The 17936-nt window shown below is 46.4% G+C and overlaps 1 protein-coding gene across 1 annotated transcript; it reads right to left on the bottom strand.

Annotated features, from left to right (window-relative positions):
- Positions 1-15656: 15656 nt before the first annotated feature.
- Positions 15657-16841, bottom strand: LOC109770933 (transcription factor bHLH149). Its single transcript, XM_020329648.4, has one exon. The coding sequence runs from the start codon at positions 16671-16673 to the stop codon at positions 16080-16082; it is 594 nt and encodes a 197-aa protein (XP_020185237.1). The 5' UTR covers positions 16674-16841; the 3' UTR covers positions 15657-16079.
- Positions 16842-17936: the final 1095 nt, after the last annotated feature.

The following is a 17936-nucleotide window of genomic DNA, read 5'->3' as shown; positions in this document are numbered from 1 at the left end:
AAAAGCTCATTGTACCTGTTAAACTAAGGACAGGAATGGCCTTTATTGAACTAACATACTGTACCTAAGAGACTGAGAATCAGGGACAACCTTTATTAAACTAAAAAATTGATCAAATTGGGCATTTAGAATTCCTCCTAGATATTGTGAGCAGCAGAGGTCCGATATGTTTCGAGCACAGTAAAAATATGCATGCTTTCACATGTTTCAGACATATTTAATATCTTCTATGTGTATGCATACACAAAAACAAGAATGTCTAAATATACAGGCGTGCATGGAAAGACAAGGATCAGACTCTTGCCTGAATGTCTAAATGAACACACAAGAATGTTGCGCTGGTCAAATCGCCCACCTCGTGTCGTTGTTGCCAGCACTATCGGTGTTGATGTACATGTACTCCACGTCTGTGCTGCTGCCTCTGGTAATCAGCACAAGAACCCGTCACTGTGGATGCTCACACGAGCTCTTGGCATCAAATTAGGAATCATTGTATATGGTTTTTCAAACTATAAGCTTATAAAAAGCAAATACATCAAGACCTAACATAACAGCCAACGGTTGCAACCATAGCCTAAGTTAGAGAAAGAACAACCTAGCCGGAGCATACCTGCAACCCAATGGCGGCCATGATGAACAAGGGCTGACCACCCCATCTCCCCTGCAGGTCCACCCCAGTGCGATGGGAGCGCTGTCCCGCTGCTTCTTGCCCCGGTCACCAGCCACGCTACTCCTTCGCCCCACCACCGGCCTCCCCTGCTCCTCCACCCCCACCGTCAAGACCCAGCTGCAACGCTACTCCTCAATTTTGCCGTGCCACCCCTCTTCTCCTGCGGATGTGACCCTTCTCTTCGAGGAGAAGCCAGCACGCGGGAGGATCTGACAGGATCCGGTAGTAGGAGAAGGGGAGAGGCAGCACTGGGCAGAGGAGAAGGGGCGTGGCGGCGGCAGCGGTCATGAGGAGGAGAGGAGGAGAGACGAGGCATGGGGTGGGATCGAGGATGTGAGGGGATTGGCAGCTAGGTTTTCACCCAATTCCACCGTGCATAGAACAGACAGGACCCTGAGGTTTCTTCTCGACGTAACTGCAAAACGGGCCCGCGAGGAAAGGAGCCCCACATGTCATCCGCTGCAGCATGAAAGATCAATGTCCAAAGAAACTAACCGCGGGATTTTTGACAACACTGTAAAATCGGGCCAGCGAGGCAGATCGTAAGGCCAGAACGCATGCGCGCCGCGAATGCCCCTAGAATGGCGGGTACTCTAGCGGGCTTTATATGTTCAATGCAGACGAAGAGGGCGGTGCAATGGCAATACAAGAAGGCTGGTGAAAATTGCCGTTGACCTGAAAAGGATGAGACTTAATTAAGTCTAGGTCAAATGACATAATATGTAAGGAAAAAAACTAAAAAAATTACACGGATCTTCATGTAAGAGCATCTACAGCCGGACTTTGCAAATTCAGCACCTCAAACGACCGCAAACGCGACCGGGTGCGTCCGCAGATAGTAACCGTTCACGCCTCAATTAGCCACTTTGCATCCGGGTCTCTCATATTTCAACCCCAAAGCATGCAAAAAAATCCTGCATACTATATACTACGTTCTACCCTAGCTAATCTTCTGTCAACGGAGATGTCCACGACGTCGGTGTCGGGTGCCGGCTGGACGGGCACATGGGAGGGCTCCGGCTCATCCTTCTCCTGCTCGACCTCATCCATGTAGGCGAGCATCACCGCCTCCTCCGCGGCCTCCACCTCCTGCAGGTGACGACGTCTGGCCTCCGCAACCGACTCCTAGCGGAGGGAATCAAGGATGACCTGCTGCTCCGCCTGCAGATTCGCGTCGCCAGCGTCCCCCACATCCTCCTCCTCCGGATCATCATCCTCCTCCTCCGGAGGTAGCCCTACGGTGATCCGGGCTTCGCGCCTTGCCCGGATCTTCTCAAGGAGCTCAAGTCGGCGCTCCGCCGTTAGAAATCGGTGGCTCCTCACCCGACGGTGTGGGGGCATGACTACTAAGCGAATGAGGAGTGCAAAGTGGCGGCAGCGACGGACTGGCGGAGTAAAATGTGGATGCTAGGGTTTTGGTGCTGGCAGTCGACTTAAATAACCGGGCTAGGCACTACGTAGCTTGCCGGAGCAGCGACACGCGGCGACATTGCTCCGACGGAGGAGACGAGTTTCGGACTGCCGAGTTTCCAGACGTTTCCGCGTGAGACCCCGTCGTCAGTCCGACGTGGCGGGTGCGCTCGGGCGTTCCAGGCCCATTTGAGACGCACGACTGTAGATGCTCTAAGATCCCATGAATATAGTATCGACTGAGACTTGGCTAACTTAGATTTGGCAATCCCGGAAAGAAAAGCTGGTTCTCACAAAATAAATGCACGGAAAAAGATCCCTTTTGGATGCTGCTCTTCGTCTGTTATGATCGGGACCGCGCGCTCCACGAGCGTCTGCGCCGGCCGGGCGATGTGATATGCAAGAAAAGATGCGTGCACCGTAGTCGCACAAAACCATCACGATTATTGGTCCTGATCGATCAGCCCCACGATCAAGTCTCACGCCTCGGTCGAGATTGCAATCACGATGAATCCGGGCACATGCACGAAAGATGAAACACGAGGCCATAGCTAGGCTAGGCCGGTCCTCAACGTTAACACCATCATACTCACATACTGCTGGCTGCTACAACTTGGCCAGTACGTGCTGGACGTGAGTGCGTGCGTGCGTGGTAACAGGAGTGATCGTACTCTTCTTAGTACTAACGTTTTGTCTTGCTCCGTATGGCTGATTGGTACGGCTGGTGAAAATTGCCGGTGACCTGCATGCTGCGAAATACATGGAGTGCGGATAGAATAGGTTGTTTTTCTCAGTGCAGGTGAAGAAGGCGGTGCTGGTGCAATTGCAATGCAAGAAGGCCGGTGAAAATTGCCGGTAACCTCCTTGCTGCGAAATACATGGAGTGCGGATAGAACAGGTTCTTTCTCCCAGTGCAGATGAAGAGGGCGGTGGTGGTGCAACTGCAATGCAAGAAAGCTAGTGAAAATTGCCGGTGACCTCTATGCTGCAAAATACATGGAGTGCGGATAGAACAGGTTCTTTTCTCCCAGTGCAGATGAAGAGGGCAGTGCAACTGCAATGGCTATGCAAGAAGGCTGGTGAAAATTGCCGATGACCTTCATGCTGTGAAATACATGGAGTGCGGATATAACAGGTTCTTTCTCCCGGTGCAGCTGAAGAGGGCGGTGCAACTGCAATGGCTATGCAAGAAGACTGGTGAAAATTGCCGGTGACCTTCATGTTGCGAAATACATGGAGTGTGGATAGAGCAGGTTCTTTCTCTCAGTGCAGATGAAGAAGGCGGTGCAACTGCAATGACTATGCAAGAAGGCTGGTGAAAATTGCCATTGACCTCCATGCTGCGAAATACATGGAGTGCGGACAGAACAGGTTCTTTCTCCCAGTGAAGATGAAGAGGGCGGTGCAACTGCAATGGCAATGCAAGAAGGTTGGTGAAAACTGCCGGCGACCTGCAGAAAGAAAAAGAAAAAGGAAGCTGCTTCTCACAAAATAAACACGCGGAAAAGATCAGTTTTGGTTTTGGATGGTGCTCTTTTCTTTTTTTTGCGGGAATTGGATGGCAGTTTAGCTACATTTCAGTCGGTCGAGTTTTTAATTATGGGTCAGTCGATTTTCTGACAGTTGGATTTTGCTTTGAGATTGGTTCTTCCTTTTTTCTTCTTTGATGTTTTTTCTGGTCAGTTGGGCCTAGCTGAAATTGATTGACTCTTGTTTGGGTCAGTCGAATCTGCTTTTGGGCTCGTTGTGCTTGCGGGCGTCCGTTTTCTGCAACTACGCCGCCCGTTAACAGGCTGGCAGCCCAGCCCGGTGTTGTGGATGCCGAGCGTCGCCCGTTCTGGTCTTATCTCCTCCCTTCTCGTATCTTGTCAGTCACTTTCCCCTCGCCGCTTCAGTCTCTCTTATCGCTTTGTGTCGTCTCCTCTTCCTACGAGAGCTAGGGTTCGTTGAGTTCGTCCTCTGTTGTGACTTCCTCCCAGCTATGTTTCTTGTTTAGATCTGCTCTAGTTTCTGAAGAAACTAAGGTGCTTCTTTATGTTTGTGTTGCTCTTCTGTTTGCAGGATTTACATCTCGGCCATTTTCTTGGTTCAGCGATTTCCTTTGCTGCATCTCCTCTTTTCTAGGTATTTTTCTTTTCTTGAATCTCCTTTCTTTATTGTTTTTGGTGGTAGTAAGAGTAGTATGGATAGGGTTTCTTGTTTAGCATGCTTTCGTTTACTGTTTCTGTGTTCTTCAGATCTGCTCTAATGTTTGCCAGGTTAGGGATCTACTTTTATTTGTGGTAGTAGGAGTAGATGGTTAGGGTTCAGTTTTTTCTTTTTTGCGGTGGATTTAGGGTTCAGTTAGGGGTGCGATTAGATGGTTTTGTTTTTATGTTTATGCAATGTGTGTATGCTCTATGTTATGTCAAATCCTTACAGTTTTTTAACTATTTTTTGTTCTTAGATTTTAGTATATTGATGCTTTGTAGTTTTGGTTTCTGTATTTATATTATGCTTGTTCATAGATTTTAGTATATACTGATGCTTGTTGTTTTGGTTCCTGTACTTGTAATATGCTTGTTCCTATCTTTAGTATACTGGTATTTTAGTTGGGTTAGTTTTAAAATATTTTTCGTATATCATATATGCATTTGCAGCAGTTTGTGCTTTTCATATTGTACTCTATCCTGTTAAATCCTCTTTTATCTTGCTTTTTCATATGTGGATATTTGTGAAGGCTGCTTGTGCAATTTAGGTAGGCTTTTTAGGTTCATAATTTATCTTTTAGTACTGTGTGTGCAAACTTAATCTAAGAGATGTACAATTAAGTGAATTCATCATGTTGCATTAGTAAACTTTCAAGATTTTTACTGATGCATGTTTATTACCTGAATCTTGCAGTAATCCCTTTGCTATTGAGATATTTATGCAAGTTTAGTTTCATGAACATGCAATTTCTTCAGTTATAATCATGAGCCCTTGGGAGGTTGTTTGTAGATATCTATCTACAGTAGGAAATCATTTTGAGGTTTCTTTTGTATGTGCAATATAGTCCATGCTACGGATCATGTAAATTTTTATGTTTTTATAGTTCATCTAGGTTGTACAAGTTTCTCATACCTTGTTGGGTAATTAGATATTTTTCGTAGCATTTTGTGCTTTTCAATTTTGTACTGTATCCTGTTAAATCCTTCTTTATCTTGCTTTCATTTGTGCAAATTGTGAAGGGTGCTTGTGTAATGTAGGTATATTTTTTAGGTTCATAATAAATGCACGTGATGTTTTTACTTTTAATAATGTGTGTGCATATTTAATCTAAAAAGAGTAGTTTTAGTTTTCACCTGCATGAGTACACTTTTCAAGTTTTTTTTACTGGTGCATGCTTGTTACTTAAATCTTTGCAGTAATAGAATGATGGTGTGTTGTTCTGATATTTGAATTTTTAGTAGTTTGACTGTTGTATTTGTTTGTAGTTATCAACTTTAAATAATGTTCTTTTGTCTATCTCCACGGTATAATCCCCTTGCTATTGAGCAATTTATGCAAGTTTAGTTCAATGATCATGCAATTGCTTCAGTTATAATCATGAATTTTTGGGAGGTTGTGTGTATTACTTATAGCTTCACTTCTTTGAAGATATCTACATTGAGTAGGAATTCATTTTTTGAGGTCTCTTTTTTATGTGCATAATTAGATTCATGCAAGTCTATGCTATAATTAGAATGTATTTTTTTATAGTTCATTTAGGTTGTTCAATTTTCTTATCCTTGTTGGGCAATTTAGAAACAATTTCCTTTTTATTTAAGCTTTTTCATTTTATTTTCTGTAGCTATGGTTTGCCCCCATATGTGGTTGTCCGGGTGCTCCGTGCCTTCCTCTCATGCCACCTGAAGAAGTTCCTGAAGTGTTTGATGTTCTCCTCGATGAGGATTGCTTCAGGAAGATGGTCAGTTGTATTTATCATTTCTTTATAACTTTAATTATTTTGTAGGTATCAATCTATGTGTTTGTGTTTACTCAGCCACTGCAATTATTTTGTATAATCATGGCTAATATGAACCTTGTGTATTTTATGGGTTGTTCCCCATCCCATGTGTAGGTTGTCTCTGTTTGTAGTTATATAAATGGAACAATAATTTGTCTTTGCATGATTTGAATATAGCTTATTTTGATGAACTCATGCAAGTTTAGTTATAATCAAGAATGTGGTGAGGTTCTCTATATTACCTATAGCTTGGCTTCTTTTGTAGATATCAATCTATCAGCTTCCAATAAACACAAAACATGATCTATGTATCATCATGGATAATATGCAAGATGCTCTTGAAAAATGTGTGCATGTTTCAAACTCTGATTCATCACTACCGCTTGTATCTGTTGTTTCTGCATAATCAGGTCCTTGCAATGCTTCCTCATTGGTTTGTGCAAATACCTCCTTTTTCTATTATATATGTATAGTTCTTGCTCAGTAACTGATTCATAATTGTCCCAACTCTGCTCTATTAGGTGCAATTATGAATCCCCATTATCTGCAGGCAACTGATCACAACTTCTTGTTTTTCTTCTAGGTAATCTTCCTCTGCATCAGATTGATTTGGATCACTGCTGCATTCAGAAGTACACTCATCTGCTTCATCTTCATCTTTGTCTTCATCTTCCTCTTCTACTTGAGGTATTGAATATTGGTCCCAGTTGACATGTTATTCCAAATGGTTCCTTGTTATTTCTTCTGCCATGAGATGCTGATCCTGCAAGTTAATTTATTTTTAGGTACTGCTACTGTACTAATGAACTTCTTTCAAAACTTTGAATATAGGTTTTAGTAATAACACATACCTCAGCATTTATTCTTGCTTGTAAGAGTGAAGTGAAACTTGTTATAGGGATTGCCATATTGTCACTTTGAAGATGACTCGTCACATTCATTTGTTGCATGAGTTCTGTGTAAGACTATGTGGCTCCTTGTGGTGCTAGCAACTCATTAATCATTTGGAAACTTTGCTTCCCAAACTGGACTTCAAATAATTCCTGCAAAATATAAATCAGATATCAAATTTTTTAGCTACATGCAAAACTGTGCATACATTTTTTATGCAATATTATATAGTGTTATATTACACCTCTTTACTTAATTCCTTTTTGTTTTGCGGTGTAGTTATGACCTTCTTGTCCCGCATAGCTTTGTGCAAGCACTGCCTCCTATAATGCAAGCTTCATCCAGAGGTTAGGTTTTTTGGTTCCTTTGTTATCATCATAAATTTAAAAAGAATGTAAACTAACCTCATATGTTGCATGTTCATTCCCTTGATCTGAATTTCTTCCCGACTACACATGTTCATTCCCTTGATCTGAATTTTTCAGCACCTGAAAAATTTCATATCAAATATTTTGTATTGTACATGTTTTGAAAATGTCAGATTGGAAAGAAATAAGTGTAATAATAAAACTTTAGATACGTGTGCTTACCTTGTTGTCTTCTCATCTATCTGCATTCTTATACAGTTCTTGCTCTTGAACATTTGCTGCAATTTTACTTGCCTGAAAATGCAAAATCAATTTCAATCATGAACTTGTTCCTTAGTTATGGAAAACAACTTGCTATTTGCTTGCTAGAAGATGCATGTCTAAAGTTTTTGCATCGTGATTCAAGTTTCTGGTTATTTGAACATGCAACTCAGTTATGTGAATATGTTATTGAAGATTTGGTGCTTCACCTCTGTTGTATTATATGTTGCAACTTCTACTATTATATGTTGCTCTTGAACAACGAGCGCAAGTATTGTTATCCATCTGCACAAATTTTAAATTATGCTTGTAGGTAGGCATTATGCCTTCCTTGTAGTTTACCAACTAGTTTCATAACTAGGTCAACATGTTATGGTTATCTCTCAGTACTTTTCTTGCTCTTGAATGACAACTGCAAGTTTAGTTGTCTGAATGTGCAAATTTAGTTCCTACATGGAATTTCTAAATTCTACCCTTATGGAGGTACCCACTGTAGGTGTTTTAGTTATCTTTCGATAAATATGTATGCATGCTCGTAGCAATAGTTCTTGTATGTTGCTATTCGACAACTAGTGCAAGTTATTTTTGTGACTATGCAAATTTAGTTCCTATATGAACTTGTGTAATTTCTCCCTTGAGGGAGGTGTTCTGCATTTACTTGTAGTTTAACAACTACTTATACACAACCAGGTGTAGATGCCGTGGTTATATTTTTTGTGAATATGTATGCATGCTCGTAGTAATAGTTCTTGTATGTTGCTATTCGACAAGAAGTGCAAGTTTATTTCTCTGAATATGCAAATTTAGTTTATATATGGATTTTTTAAATTTTTGCCTTTAGGGGAGTTGTTCTGCCATTACTTGTAGGTAAACATTTCTCTAGTACAACTACGTAAAGATGTAGTGGTTATCTTTTCTGTAAATAAGTATGCATGCTCGTAGTATAGTTCTTGTATGTTGCTATTAGACAACAACTGCAAGCTTACTTCTCTGAATATGCAAATTTAGTTTATATGTAGATTTTTTGAATTTCTGCCTTCAAGTAGGTGTTATGCTCTTACTTGTAGTTAAACATTTTCTAGTACAACAAGCTAAAAATGTGGTGGTTATATTTTTGTATATATGCATGCGTTCTCATAGTATAGTTTCTTTCATCTCCCAATTTCACAACAACTGCAAGCTTACTTGTCTGAATATGAAAATGTAGTTACTATATGCAGTTTTTTTATTCTGACTTTAAGGAGGTTTTCTGCCATTACTTGTAGTTTAACAAGTTCTAGTACAAGTACAAACATGTCATCTAATCAGAAGTTATAGCATGCCATCTACATGATTTTCCATGGGTTTAACATTTTGTATGAAACACACGATTTTTGCATTTTTGCTTCCTTCTCTAAATTTACTGTTGTTGTTACATGAAAATGTCAGGTCATCACTTAAGGTGCACGACACAGAAAAAATTAAGGGGAGGGGGAACAGATCACAAGCACCTTAGAATGACTAGAAGCACCTTGTTCTGCAAGTTTCTTCTCTCTTCCTTTTGCTTTTCCTTTTGATAGATATGTGTTTTGGGCAGGATCTGAAGTTTCAACCATTTCTTCTGGTGTCTGTAGAAATTTGGGCGATCAGAGGAGGAAGAGGTTGGAAGGAAGAAATGGGAGGAAGAAGATCTATGAAGACATCACAAGACAACAGCACATCTGAGCTTTTCTTTCTCCAACCATGGCGGCGGTTGTGTGTGGTGATCGGGGAAAGAGGAAGGAAGTAGACCTAGCAATCTGTGCGTGAGCTGAATCCAGTTGTTTTGGGTGTAGTGGGTTTGGTTCCTTAGCGGGTTCAGGCCCGTCACATTCTTGGGTTGAAAAGAAAAGCCAACAGAAGTTTTCAGCGTTGAATCAATCAGTTTTGTTGTTGGGCTGGTCGACTGACCCTAAATTTGGGTCGGTCAGTTTTCTTTTATTTTTTTCTTTTTTAGTCTGTACTAGTAATTGGCTGACCACATTTTTTTAATCAATACAGACACAAGCGCTCATATATACACGCATACACTCACCCCTATGAACGCACACACGTACACCCTAACCCTATGAGCACCTCCAAGAGACTGAGCCACATTAGTGGGTCAGTCGATTGACCTCTAGCCGCTCCCATTGGATGGTGCTCTTCGTCCGCGATGATCCGGACCGCGCGCTCCGCGAGCGCCTGCGCCGGCCGGGCGTCTGGCCGGGCGGTCCGGCGATGTGACATGCAGGAAAAATGCGTGCACCCTAGTCGCACAAAAGCATCATGATTATTGGTCCTGATCATCCTCCCCACGTACGTACGTACGTACGCCTCGGTCGAGATTGCGATTGCGATGAACCCGGGCACATGCACGCACGAAAGATGAAGCACGAGGCCGTAGCTAGGGCTAGGCCGGTCCACAACGTTAACACCATCATGGTCGATCACGTACCTCCGGCTGCAGCCACAACTTGGCCAGTACGCGCGTGTCGCCTCTCGATCGATCGGCCGCGCGCACCCGTCGGCCGTACCGTACGGAGCAAAACAAAACATTTAGTACTAAGATAAGAAGAAGAGTACGATCGCTCCTGTTACCATGCACGCACGTACGCCCAGCGGTCCAAGTATATGTGCCGTGCACGCAGTTGGCCAGTCACACCAATCCATATATCGCTCTCACGAGAATCAACCTGTGGTTGAGATGGTTAGGTGGACAGTGGTGTCCCCAATCCACCAGGGTTCAAATCCTGGTGCTCGCATTATTTCTGGATTTATTTCAGGATTTTCAGCAATGCGCTTTCAGTGGAAGGAGACGTTCCCGTCGACGACGAGGCGCCTATGGTGGCTTCGTAAATCTCAAGATGATATGCCGGCTCAGTCTCTCGGAGGTGCTCATAGGGGTAGGGTGTACGTGTGTGCGTTCATAGGGGTGAGGGTATGCGCGTATATATGAGCGCTTGTGTCTGTACTGATGCAAAAAAAAATTTCACCGATCCGCAACGAATCATGTGGTGTGCGTGTGTGATACGAAGCGAGTGAGCGAGCGGCAGGCGATGGTATCCCTTTCTCTGTTCTTCTCAACACGAACTTTTTTGTCTGATAGCTAGTCCGACGTGGATGTCGCGAGAGGGCGCACATTGCGCGACTGTTAATGGGTTTTATGGCAGAGCAAAACCACCGGAGGTTCTAATTGTTTCTAATTCACACGTGTCAAGCCAATTAAAAAGCTACCGTTGCGCAGTAAATAACGCCGCATCAGTAGAAGTAGTATCATTTACACATAATGTAGTAAATGTGTAGAGTTAGCCGCACAAGAACATGATGATTACGGTCGTGTTCATCGCCCCATGATCAAGCGTCACACTCTTCCGTTCCCGTACGGCCTCGAGACTGCAAACTGCGAAACACGAGTCACTGGTCCATGGCAGTAGCTAGTGTTTTCAAGCTCCACGACAAAAGAAAAAAATATGATGATTTCGCGTCCTCGACATGGAGTACGTAATAAACGGCATCATAATTAGGGCCGTAGTACACGTACTGGTACTCTAGAACCGATCGACTGGCTTCGCTTCCCGGCAGCATCCATCAGCAGTAACCCCGTCAGTACGTATCATACAGTAGCAAACTGGTACGTTACGACAACTCGTATTACCACGCGTGTCCAAGTCTCCGTGCAGCGTTGTCACATCGCCCTCGCACACGTAATAAATACTACTCACTGCCCCCATAAGATAAGATGTATTTGCAAGCTAAAACATTTTATATTGTGAGACAGAGAGAGTACTTCCTTCGATCTATATTTGATGTCGCTGATTTAGTTGTATATGTATAAAAAGAGTAGTAAGATAGCATAAACATGCGCCTATCACCTGCCTATAATTAAAAAAAATAACAGACAGAAGCCGAAGCCTTGCATCCTCACATGACATTTTCTTTTGTTGCGAAAGAGTCTAAATAGTTATCTCGCAAAAAAAAGGGTCTGAATAGTTAACCGCCCGTAATGAGCTACTCCGTTCTACTCCCTCCGTTTCTAAATATAAGTCTTTGTAAATATTTTACTATGGACTATTGGAGCAAAATGAGTGAATCTACACTCTAAAATGCTTTTTTTGCGGGGAACTCTAAAATGCATCTACATACATCCGTATGCGGTCCATAGTGAAATCTCTACAAAGACTTATATTTACGAACGAAGGGAGTATAATACTTTCCCGTCTTAAAATAAGTGTCTCAAGCTTAGTACAACTTTGTATAGAACTAGTAGTACAAAATTTTGTACTAGAATTAGTATAGAATTGAGACACTTATTTTGAGACGGAAGGAGTATAAGATGTATTTTTTTGACACTGCACTATATATGGCCAGATTCTTACCGACTCGACCTTATGTAGCTTCGCCACTAAGACTCACACTTTCCTGCTAGCTACACGAACGAGCACGGATCATGGCACCGGCGAGGTAGGGAGCGTGCGTGCACCGCACCGGCCGGTTTGCCCGTTTTTCGGGTGGTGCGGCGGGAGGCCACGTCGGCCGGCGGCAAAGCATGCACCGCGCGTTTCCAGCCGGGCCCCTCCCTAGCCGGCCGGGGTCGTTATCGGCGCACGTTGTGGGCTCTGCCGCATGCTGCATGCCTCTTGACTTTCTTTCCCTCTCCTTCCCGCCCGTCCTCTTCCACCTTCTGTTTTGTCATGGAAACGAGCGAACATCCTCAGGCGAGGGCACGCGCCCCGGCCCTGCACGGCAGTGACAGAACGAGCGGCAAGGAGTAAAGGCAAGAGACAATGCCACGCCGACGGACCTGGGTAACGGAAAGAGAGGAGCGACACGACATGCCCTGCCCTGCCCTGGCATGGAGCCCATGCATGTGGGCGTTCCACATGCATGGGGTACGTACCACCTTGGACGAATTTCTAAAAATTTTGGAGGAGGCATGCAGCAAAGGCGGTATGGTCTATGGGCCATCTTTCACTCATGCTGCGTTGGATGTTGCATGGTTTGAGGCTCTGAAGCCAGGCACGTCGACAGTGGAAACCTTGCAAGGCTACATCACGCACTGGAGCGTCCGAGCATGTGGAGTGGAGCATATGTATGTACAACTGCCCTTGCAGCAGCAGTTTGCGTGGAGGAACGAAATCTTGGAGAGGTGAGAACAGTTTCCTTTTGTGAGCGGAACTGCTGGCGGGCGTCAGCCTCCTATATGTGAGCGTTCTTCCATCTTGCTTGCTGTTCAAACTTTCCACCACTTCCATGATGTTGTCTGAGATAAACTATGCCTTCTTCTACGGGTAAAAACATGTTTTTCTTCGTGAAAACGCTTACGCCTTGATGTAAACATGGATGAAAAATTGTCCATTGCCATTGTCGAGCCTTTGCATTGACAATTTTGGGTTTTTCGAAGAGAAAAATGTCGGGTCCCCCAATGTCGAGGGAAGTGCATTGTAGGTCCCTGAACTATTTAACGGGGTGCCCCAAACTATGAAAATCATCATTCAGGTCCTCAATGATGTGTTTTTTTTAGGATAATTGATGTGTTTGGTTAAAGGGATAGATATGAGTGGGTTCGGACCATCCAGGACGGTTCAGTTTTGGTGTTTGGTTAAGATGAATGGGATGAACCCATTTCCTGTTTTGTTGAAGGGATAAAGGTAGTTTGGATGTGGTCCTCACATAAAATAATCATAAGACGTAGAGACGTCATGACATAAAATAATCATGTGAGGAGTCAAATATGGATTGGACATGCGGTTCAACCGATTTCTGGGGTGGGATGGTTCAATATATTTAGAGCATATTCCTGCTTTTTGGTTGGAACCATTCAAGTGCTTTATAACCAAACAACTGTTTTTTTTAATACCGTCCCAACCCATCTTGGATGACCCCTTCAACCAAACTAGGCCTAACCAATTCAACACTAGAATAATTCGAGGGCCTATATTTTACCAAGTATGACACACTTGTTACAGTTCAAGCACCTACGCAACACCACCAAAATAGTTCAGTTCACCCCTCAATGTCGAACATGGTCGCGTTATGGTACTTTTGATCCACCATGCCGCAAACATGATCACTGGTGTGGTGCCCTTCTCATCACTGGAAGAGGATGGTGCCACCACTGGGCGAACTCTTCTTCGATGACCAAAGGCTGCGCGGTACTGCGGTGGACCGGTTCCCCACGTGAGCACCTCATGCCATTAAGCGCGTCAGAAAGGGTGACCTGGCATGATCAGCGTGTCGATCATGTACCTCCTCAGTCCTCATATTTTTTTTTGAAGAACACACAAGAGAATCGTGTGTGCTTTATATATCAAGAATGGAAGAGAATACAGCACGACTTACAAGCAGCTCTGCCAACATGTCATCTACCTCCTCATGGCATGTGTTCCTAATGGCTGCACTATTTGCTTCGGCATGAGAAGGTGCATAGGATAGTTTGCCTGAATTGTTATGTTGCCCTGTTGGCACTGTGGAAGGAGGATTAAGATGGAAAGCTAGCTACTGTAGCTAGGCAGCAAAAACGGTCTGGACGGTTGTTGCTGGTCGCTGTCGTTCGTCACGCACGCTTTCGAATTGCGCGTACGTGTGCCGATCGAGGCATCGAGCTTCAAGAAATACGGACATGACGACTGCTCACTCCGGCGACCGGGAGACTGGTGACGACTGCTCACTCCGGCGACCGAAGACCGGAATCTCCGTCGAAATTATTCGGGAGGTAGCTAGGCAGCTGCATGGACCGTACGTACGTGTTGAACGAGTCGCGACACATATCCATCATCTCTCACGCGTACTGCGCCACACCGACGCCAGAGCTAGTAAAAGTTAGCGGTACTACTCGGCACTCAAGTCATTAAAAGCATGTCATGTTTGGTAGTCTCAAGTCATTAAAGCATGCACATCCATATCTCTTATTGGTTGATATGTCAAGAAACAAGAAACGAGGTAGAAGTTAATGCACCGCGCCTAAGTGTTTTGGGATTATTTGATTTTCGTTAGATGACTTACACACCTAGACGGAGGGAGTACTACATTTGATTTCCTTTTTCTTCTAGGGGTCTACTCCCTCCTCTGTATTTTTAGAGATTTCGATACGGACGACACACGAAGCAAAATAAATAAATCTACACACTAAAATATGTCTATATACATCTGTATGTAGTCCTTATTGAAATCTCTAAAAAGACTTACGGAGAGAGTACTAACGTGGTCAGATAACCTTAATTGTAAGAGTAGCTGGTAAAAAAAACTAGTGATAGCTTTGCCTGAACAAACCGTGCACTAGGCGCGGATCCCAACGACGAGTAGGTTCAAAAACATGCATCCATCATCCATGTGTGGTACTCCTAGTACGTACGACTAGTTGACAAACGCGCGATGGGCAATCTACATCTGTGCGTCTCTCTTGTCCCGCAAGTACGCGGTGAGCATGCCAAACGTACGCGCGCGCACTGTGCCGCGCACACGGCCTGTCGCGCATGGCATGCACGCGGCCCGCTCTCGGCGGGAAGCCAGCCATGTATGTCGTCGTATGCGCGCGCCAATCGCACGGCGACATGGATCAGGGCCGTCCATCCCTACCACGCGTACGGGCCACGTGAGGCGCAACCATCCACAGCACTGGCCGGTGGGCCATGGATAGGCCCCAGGGGACCCGCGCGACAGCGAAGCCACCACGCCGCATGTGCGGCTGCCCCAGCGGGCCCGCCGGGCGCACGTTGTGGGCCCGCGGGCGAGCTGCGCTTGTCGCGTAGCCCAGCGGTATACCTCAACGTATCTCTACATCGAACCTCTGTATTTCTACGGAAATGTACAGTACAAGTTTACTGCACTCAGACAAAAAAAAAGCGCGGGCCCGGCCTCGGCCCGCCCCATGTGTGCCTGCCTCCGGGCCCCGCCGCGCAGAGGGGTCACGTGTTATTTAATCCTCCCACATGGGGAATTATCGCGTCGCCCGTTCGTCGTTACGGGCGGCCGGCCACCGTACAGTACAAAGCTCGATCCCGTTCGTCTCGATTAGGTCAAGGGAAAAGATTAAACAAATCTCGTGAACCTGTCATAGATTTAACATCGCACTTGTTCTTCTGACAAGAAATAAATAAATAAATTAACATTGCACTTTGCTTGTCAAACCAAAGCACTGGCACCAACATTGTCAAAGAAAACGGCGATCTCGTACGTGCTTGCTGATGAGAACACATCACTCCGAAAGATTGTACTGGAAATCTCTCTCGTGCATTTACGGATTTAGCTTAGCGGACACACACCCAAACCAAAACCAAAACGCTAACAAGAATCTACAAATGAACGGCTACTGTTTCTTCTTCTTCTTCTTCTTCCTAGCATGCACGCGGCCGGCCGGGTTGACAATCGCCGGCGTGGCGTGGCGTGTCGTCGATTCGTCGTCACACACTGGAGCGGCACGGCACGGGGAGGAAAATGTACATGCGCCGACGCGCGTCGCTGAGGCGAGGCAATTCGCGGGGGATCTTGGGGTTGTGGCGGCCGGATGGATGGATCACGGCGGCGGGGCGACGGCGGAGAGCGCCTGCGCGAGCGCGGCCATGGCGCGCACCTGCATCTCCAGCGCGGCGATGTAGTCGGACGCCTCGGACAGCAGCGCCGGGAACGGCAGCTTCCTGCACCCCGGCACCAGCCGCCCCAGCGTCTTCGCCTTCCTCGCCAGCGTCTGTGCCTGTGCCGAGGTCGAGCCGGAGGAGGACGCGCCGGGTGAAGCGGGCCGTGTTAGAGCAGGCGCCGGCGCAGGGGCCGGAGCGTGGAGGCGCACTCGGTGCACGCGGTGAGCGCGGCGAGAGGCGAGGATGGCGCGGCTCCAGCGGGAGCGGCCGCGGGCGGCGACGGCGAGCGCGCGGTCGGCCGCCTCGCGCACCTGGCGCGCCGGGGACGGGGACGGGGCGACGCCAGCCCCGGCGCGCACGAGGCGCAGCGCGTCGAGCAGCCTGGTGGAGTAGATCTCGTGCTCCCGCCGCGTCCGCCACTTGGGCGCCCTCTCCGCGTCGGCCTCCGTCCCCGCCTCGCCGCCGGCCCCGCGCTTGCGCTTGCGGTCCCTCTCGTCCGCCGCCGCCGACGCCGTGGTGGAGGAGGGCGCCATCGTGGCTTGCCGGGGGAGCGCGAGCTGAGAGGAGAGTTGGCTCTGTTGTTGCGCGCGCGCTGGCGCTCCCGTCTGGATGGACGACGGTTTCGCGAGTCACATGCAGGGGCTGGGTGGGATGAGTGGGATGGAGCTGCGCTGCCGCTGCCGGGATATATATAAAGCGAGGCGAGGGACGGAGTTAACTCGCGAGCGAGCAAGATTCCGGGCCGGTGGTTTTTATCTATCACTGGATGGATGTACTCTGCTCCCATTTGTTTTGTTTTGTTGTTTTCTTGTCCTCGCATGGGCGAGAGAAATCAACGGCCTACGGGGCCTCGCCTCCACCAGACTAATCCACGCACGGTCACCGGCCACCACCCCCACGTACGTAAACGACCGTAGGCGCTGCATGTAGACCGGCCTACGACGCGGGCGACGTGCGCATTTCCATCTCGTTTCGTTTTAATTGTTCTGCGGCGTACTGGGGCGTACGTTGATGGGGTTTTGCCGTGGTGCTCTCCGCCGGTGGGGGGTGACGGCCGAGGGTCGTACGTGAGCGAGGGAGGGAGGGAGTGAGCCGGGCCAGCGGGGCGGTGGGCATGATTAGGCGGCATGAGGCATAGCTTTCCTACATGCCATGTTCGGCCCCTCATGGGCGCTGCTAACATGGTGCCAGGGGTGCTCACATGCGCATGCGCCACCGTGTAGGCACGCACGCACGCACATTCTGCCCCTGCGGTGCTGTGCTACGCTACGCCACCTACTACCTCCGCTGTACTTATCGTCCCATCATGCGGTACCTACGCTGTACATACGGTGCTGGTGTATACGTACGCCAGTGAACGCTCCACCGCAGAGAGAGAGAGAGAAAAGTCGCACTTTCCGCCAAAAGGTAATACAGTATAATACTCTACCTAGTGTAATAAGGTCAAAAGGAACGAAAAGCTCATGTCTTCCCCGCAACAACAAAAAAAACTCATGTTTGGCGATGGTGCAAAGTAGGTAAATCAAATGGTGGCTCAGTCAGTACGCAAAATAAAATAAAAATGGAGGTTCAGTCACGGCACAACAGTACTGCTTTGACAAAGTTACTGGTTTTTTTCCCCTTTCTATTTGAGCCCTGATTGGGGCTTCCACTCTAGCATAAATCAGCACTGTTGCTTTTCACAATTCAAAACTGGGTAAAGTTTTTTCTATCAAAAAAATTATGTTCAAAGTTATGACTTTCGGAATTCTTTTCTTTCTTACCACGCCGGACATCTAATTTCTAGTAAGGCCGTC

The sequence above is a fragment of the Aegilops tauschii genome, chromosome 2 (assembly GCF_002575655.3).
Source record: "Aegilops tauschii subsp. strangulata cultivar AL8/78 chromosome 2, Aet v6.0, whole genome shotgun sequence".
In the NCBI taxonomy this organism is placed as follows: Eukaryota; Viridiplantae; Streptophyta; class Magnoliopsida; order Poales; family Poaceae; genus Aegilops; species Aegilops tauschii.
This window is presented reverse-complemented; position numbering and strand designations above follow the sequence as displayed.